Here is a 6,754-nt window from a genome sequence, read left to right as displayed (position 1 = left end):
CAGCCTAAAACTGAAACTTTTTTAAAAAATCAAAAAAGAAAAAATGTCTTCTTATATCCACCAATAACACTCCAGGTATTTCAGTGAGTGCGCTTTAAAGGGTTAAATGTGTTTAAAAAATTATCTTTGCAATGTGCAAATTTGCATGGGGCAGCTTACAGCCTATGAGTTCTGTGGACTCCAATTTCAACCCCATCCCTCTGAAACCCCTCATCCCTAAACCAAACATTCCCTTGAACACCTCTATATAGAGCATTACCTACAACAAATTACTGCGATAAGTAAAGTTAGATAACACAGGCCATTGTCAGTGCTGTAGTGCAGGTAGTGTAAATACCTTTAATAAGTCACTATTGATAGCTCATGTGGAACTAGTATTAAGCAGATTCAAAATGAAAACATTTCTCAGCACAACAATTGCTGTATTGGAATAAAGTCAGTGAACTGAGGAATAGAGGTAAGTGAAAAAAAGAGAGACTTTGTGCAAGACAACAAGGAACACATGGGTCTGTTTTCATCTTTCACACATCCTGTATGGCATATATGTCTCTCAGACTGTTATCTGGATAGCTGCACTAAGGCTTGATTAAAAATGTTCTTTTCCTTCAGTCCATGTTCAGAGCTTTTCTAAGTTATCTGGATTTAACTGGCTACCTCACTGCCTAGAGTAAATATTGTACAAGTAAACATGCCCTATGTGTTTCATGTATCTGTGTATGTAGTTGCATAGTAGCCTAATGTCAGCAGCAACAGAAGTGGTAGTAGCAGTAATACTAGTAGCAGTAGTACTCTAGCAGTGTGTGTGTGTGTGTGTAGCTCTGACCACCCTTACAGATGTTGAAGCCTCTGAGCACTTGCAGGAAGCAGAACCAGCTGTGTTCCCAGCCGACTGTAGCCAAATCAAAATGTCTAATTCCCACAAACACATTTTTTTAGCTTTAACATTCATCTATAAGCTTCTCACCCCACAACTGCTACATTTATAATAGTGATATTTGATTCAAAAACAAATCTCCATGCACATTGGTTCAATAGTGGTTTAATTTTAGTTTATAGTTTTAAAGTTCACTATATCTTACCCTAAATGTCAAAATCTATTTTCAAATTTGTAATATTTATCACATTTTATCATGTTGCTTTTTTCATGTATTTATTTCTTCAGATTTTAGATCTTCATTCTGTGTGTATTGCTGTTTTCTTACTTCACCACTTGATGGCATTGTTGCCCTGCTTGTATATCTCTTCATTTCAGCAACAGTGTTAAGGAAAAATTGTTGTGAAATCCTCTAAACTAAATATGATTCTTGCCATAGTTATGGTACCCGCATAGTGAAGTACAATATGTATTTGTGTATGACAATGCTGACTAACATAGTATAAATCATTTAGGTACAGTCTATGTTAATTAGATTTCTAAAAATCCTGTTACACTTGATTACTTGTTGTGTTGGTAGAAAACATCTGTTGTTTACACTGAAGCTCTGTTTGCACCATTCTGAAGCGCTCCCAACCTGCCCAGTGTGACCTTCCTCTTTAAACCCTGATCTTTGAACTCAACTGTTGGACACATAGTAAATCTGGAACAATCTGGACTTTTCTCAGTATAGCTGCCTGTTTAGCATCACTGAGGGTCAAATATCTCACAGAACACAGCATTAATTCACATGTCGGATGTCTCATTTATTTTATTTGATAGAATTCAGTATCAAAGCAGTGTAGTGTAGACAGTCTGTGCTGAAGGTTTCAGTGTGTTCAGTGGACTGCTGTGGTGTTTGTGTCTTTCCATTCTCAGAGGCTCCAGAAGTCCCAGAGACCTGGGAAGAGTCCTGCACTGACATCAGAAACAGCTTGAATGTGGATCCTGGTCTTGGTCTGTCAGTGTCTCCCAAACCTCACTTATAATAATGGACCACGAAGGGCTGGCTAAATAAATCAATCAGTAGTGTCACTGGTTATTTGAGCCTAGGAAACACCTTTAGGCTTCCTCTGTGATACTATTGAACAAATTTATCATTATTAAAGAAATATCATTAGCATGTTAGCTTTAGCTTGTCACCACTTTAAGTTAAAGGACTAGTTCAACATTTTGGAAAATACATTGATATGCTTTTCTGTACAGTAAAAAGCCACTAACCTTAACCTAATCATCTGCAAATTTTTTTTTTACAATTGAGATTTCTTTTTACAGACAAATGAAATATAACATGTTAATTAGTGAACTTCAGAGGTGCTGAATTTTGAAAACTAGCTGTTATCCTGTTTCCAATCTTCACGCTAAGCTAAGCTCAGCTAAGCTAACTGGCAGCTTACTGCAGCTACATATTTGTGAGAGTGGTATACATTTTTTTCATCGAGCTGTCAGCAAAAAAGCAAATCAACGTATTCTCCAAAATGTGTTTCAGCCCACTTGCTCAGTGGGCTGAAACACATTTTGCACACAGGCCAATACTGCTCTCTCCATCGTCCTGTGTTCAGTCTTCCCTCTGATCAGGTCAAAGTGAGCATTTCTACTTTGTTGTCATGGAAACTTTGGATGAACTGCAGGAGGGTTGAGTCTCTGTTCAAAAACAAAAATATAATAACAATTATGTAATCTAAAAATAAGTGACAGTATAACAATATGAGTACGAGAAAAACTTCTGTTAAAGTTGTTATTCATTACGAGCATACCTCTGTCCAATCTCCAGCCTTCTGATGGGGTCAGAAAAAGCATTTCCTGTTTGTCATCACGGGTCTTTGAGGTAGACCGCAGTCCACAGTGAACAGCAGAAGCTCAAATACAGTGAAACGAGAAATTGTTTTAGTAGCAGTAATATTACATCAATAAACAGGTCTACATAATTACATCCTGTGCATTACTTTCTGTCATTATACCAAGCAAGTTCTTGGTAACTTTACAAGACAGAATCTCACACTCACTTTCATCCACAGTGGACAGCAGCAGCTCAGGTGGTGGAGGAACAGAGTAAGGTAAGACATAAACTGGTTAGTAAATTAAATAATCTTTGAAATATTGAGTACATAATATTATGTGGATAAAGAGATTAAAGGTAAGCATCTGGGAATGAGACTCAACAATCAGTCATCTTTCTCCCGTTCTATTCCATTTTAAATCCCTAGTTAGAAGTCAGAAGCTCTTCCTCACCTTCTTCATCCACAGTGGACAGCAGCAGCTCAGGGAGTGGGGGAAGATAGGAGGAGAGAAAGATAAATAATGCTGAGTATTATAATAAGTGATATTATGTGAATAAACAGATACTTGTACTTACATTTTTGGTCCATATGAAGTGAATGTCCGTAGTCCAGCTGTTCCTCTGGTAAATTCAGGGTTGGTGGGTTGATCGATCTCTTCCGTCTACATAAATGTCACTGAACTCCAAACTGCTGCTTTTGAGCAGAGTGGTGTTGATGTTTATTCGCCTCTGAAGGAAAATGTTAGTTCTTTCTTGATTCTGCAGCTTTCTCTCCATTTTCTTCTCTTGAACACACGAGGAAGGTGTCTGCCAGACGTAAAGGCCCAGGCACGGGGTGTCGACCGCCCTGCCAGACGCAAGGGCTACCTGGGGAACTGCCGGCCCCGCCAGACGCAAAGACCGGCCCTCAGGTTCAAAGAAAGGTCGATCCAGCCGCCGTGCCAAACTGTAGCGATGGGACAAACAGGCCCCGGTGCAAGACGCTACCTGGGGTGTCTTCAGCCCTGCCAGACGCAGAGGCTGTCCCTGGAATCACTGGTCCTGCAGACGCAGAGACCAGTCGTCAGTGGCAGAAAGGGTCCCCGCAGCGGGAGCGAGAAAGGACCTGGAGTGTCGGCCATGTTGAGCATCGTGGAGTTAGTCTGAGTCGCTCTCGTCAGACCACCTCGGCCTCTTAGGGGCAACCTGCTCCTCGTCGCTCTCTTCCCTGCTCCTCCTCCTTGTGGAAGACTGAGGGTCTTCTTCAAGAGAGCTATCACTGCTGGAGAATCCTAAACACTCCTCTGAGGAAAGTGGCCCAAGGGTCTCAAGTTCAGGGGGCTCAGACCTTTCTGCTTCAGCCACAGCAGCATCATCAGGGAAAGCATGAGGGTCAGCATGAGGAGGAGTGTGAGGGTCAGCACGAAGAGGAGCATTAAAAAATATGCGAGGAGCATAAGGAACGGCAAACAGAGGAGCATAAGGAGAAGCAAAAGGAGGAGCATGAAGAACAAAAGGAGGAGCATAGGGAGGGGCAAAAGGAGGAACATAAGGAAGAGCAAAAGGAGGAGCATGAGGAACAAAAGGAGGAGCATAGGGAGAGGCAAAAGGAGGAACATAAGGAGGAGCAAAAGGAGGAGCACAAGGAAAACCGAAAGGAGCATAAGGGTCAGCATGAGGAGCAGGAAAATGAGCAGCAGGATCCCGTTGCTCCCCTTCCATCCCACCGTTGGGATGCTGACGTGGAGGAGAGGGAGGTCTATTCTGATTCAGTTCCTCCTCTCTTTCCTCTCCTCTCCTGCTGTTGGGCCGGTCAAAGCGGCCACGGCCGTCACCAACAACATCTATCTCTTCTTCCTCTTCCTCATAATCAGGGAGGAGTGGAGGATGCTCCTGCTGTTGAGGTCCACCATCCCTCTCACCTTCTCCATGAGCTCCATGAGGCTCCACCTGAAGCTCCTCCTCATCAGCCACACCAACAACGTCGATTTCTTCCTCTTCCTCATAATCAGGGAGGAGTGGAGGACTGTTGTCTGCAGGCCTTTCCTCAGTGCCTCTGTTCAAAGGCCAAAAGACGCCACCTGGGGGGGAACAAAGTATGTATCATGTATATATTCTCACAAACATACACAAGCTGGAAAAACTGTGCTGCTAACACATTTAAGTCTTGTCTGCCTCGTGTGAACTGTGTGTTTGTAATGTCAGTGTCATAAATACTCCATTACCTACTCCACTGTCTGCATTCAAAACTCAAGTAAAAGAACAGACATATTACATTACTTTAAAAGAAGTAAACATAAATGTAATGCAGCATGATGTCCTCTGTGAGTGATATATTAGCACATATTATATTATTGGATTCTAACTGCTGATGCATTAACATGTCAGCAGTCTTTGGTAAACGGCTGCACATAAAAATAATATAGAAACTTTAGTTCAATCTGTACCGAGGCATCATAAGTTGTAATGTGATTACTGAACACATCTTCACACAGAGTAACTGGTGATTATAGCTGACACATAGGAGGAGGTGGAGGCGCGAGACGGTGGCCTCCTGGACCAGGACGCACAGTCACTCTCCTCTCTTCTTCTTCACAACTCAAACAATCACATTTCACACAGAACACCTGCACGTACTGACGTCCTGACGTCAGCTCCTAAAACTTCCACGTCTCCATGGTGCGCGAGGAAAATACATTTTTTGCATTATTCGAAAAATGGCCCATCGCCACATTTTTTTCCCAAAATGTCGACGAGAAAAATTAGGAAAGATTGATCAAACCAAAATAAGAGTTTTCAAATGACTACACCATTGTTAACACAGCCTCCACCTTTCCGGGACAACCCCACAGTCCTACCAGCTTATATTCGTTTCACACTGAGAAAACGTCCAGTGAGTCTGTTTCCATCCAAAACTCCACTAAAGGCCACCTTTAACTTTAACTTAGGGCTCCCTCTACACTGTCAAATGTTTACAGGAAGATGAATGAATAAATCAGGTGATATTAGAACATTCCTCACCTGCAATGGAGTTGAACCACCGTGTGACTCTGGCCAGCAGGTGCTCCTCCATGGGGGGTCCATTAAAAGCCATTTCCCAGCAGCAGCAGCGGCAGCTCACTTTTATAATAAAAATGTATAGAATAATTTCCTCTCACTTTCCCTCTGGTTCAGTTCTCCAACACAACTTTTCCGATCAGTTATCGAAGAGTTCAGCTTCCAGCAGACACTTTCTATAAAGGCATGCAGCTCTTAGATAACCTGCCTCACGTCACCGTTCTGTTTCCAGCACTCTGACACACGTGCACGCGTGTGCGTGACAGAGAGATGATTTCCAGTAAATAGATGATAATTGAGTCCATGCGACGAACAACCGTATAAGTCCAAAAAAATAAAAATCCTGGCCGCGGGAGCGCGCATTCATTCAGCGAAGGCGGAGAAACAGCGCTGCGCTTGCTTTCACCCAAGTAAATTAAAACTAACAACAATTGCATTGTTTAATTCAATGTTCTGGTGTTGTAATTATCTACGAGGTTTTGCAACATGGCCCACCCATCAACATAAATGCTTTTATTCTTTTGTACGTCGTAACGTCGATACTTACGTACTGAACGGAAAAACCAAGGCAATAATTTCCTCATGTGATTTGACATATAACACGCTGTAATTCAAGTCCTGGTATGGAATTTGTCAAACTAAATAAAATCAAAATCAAGATCACTGTGATTGTCTCTGACTTCAATTACGTCTATTAAATCTACTTCACTCGAAATGTACTATAATAGACAGATGAAGTCGGCGTTTCTTGCCCGCCAGGTATCCATGGTAACCACGTGACTGCAAAGTATGAATTGCGATTGGTCGATGAAACGCTACGCAAAACAATGAGCTGAAGGTTTCTTTTGGGAAATGATCAGCATTATCTGACCAAAGGCATAAGGTAAGTGTTTTATTATTTTGTAAAAAAAATAAATTTGTTTAATACAGTTTTATAGTACGAGCAAAGTGAGGTTTATGTGTTCTGGGTGTTAATGGGTATGTCATACAAAGTTTCCTTGAGAGACCTTGAAGCTGCTTAATTC

General features: G+C 41.8%; 1 protein-coding gene across 1 annotated transcript in view; it reads right to left on the bottom strand.

The window, feature by feature from the left end:
- LOC118334845 (neuropilin and tolloid-like protein 1) overlaps window positions 1-196 on the bottom strand; it is an 11,477-nt gene extending 11,281 nt beyond the window's left edge. Inside the window, exon 1 of the mRNA XM_035670916.1 lies at window positions 160-196. Coding sequence (XP_035526809.1) covers window positions 160-196 — 37 coding nt within the window. The remainder of the gene's footprint in view (window positions 1-159) is intronic.
- Window positions 197-6,754: the final 6,558 nt, after the last annotated feature.

This window comes from Morone saxatilis, unplaced genomic scaffold (genome assembly GCF_004916995.1).
Source record: "Morone saxatilis isolate NCDOM2014 unplaced genomic scaffold, NCSU_SB_2.0 Contig23, whole genome shotgun sequence".
In the NCBI taxonomy this organism is placed as follows: Eukaryota; Metazoa; Chordata; class Actinopteri; family Moronidae; genus Morone; species Morone saxatilis.
The sequence above is the reverse complement of the archived record's forward strand: the minus strand, read 5'-3'. Positions and strand labels throughout refer to the sequence as shown.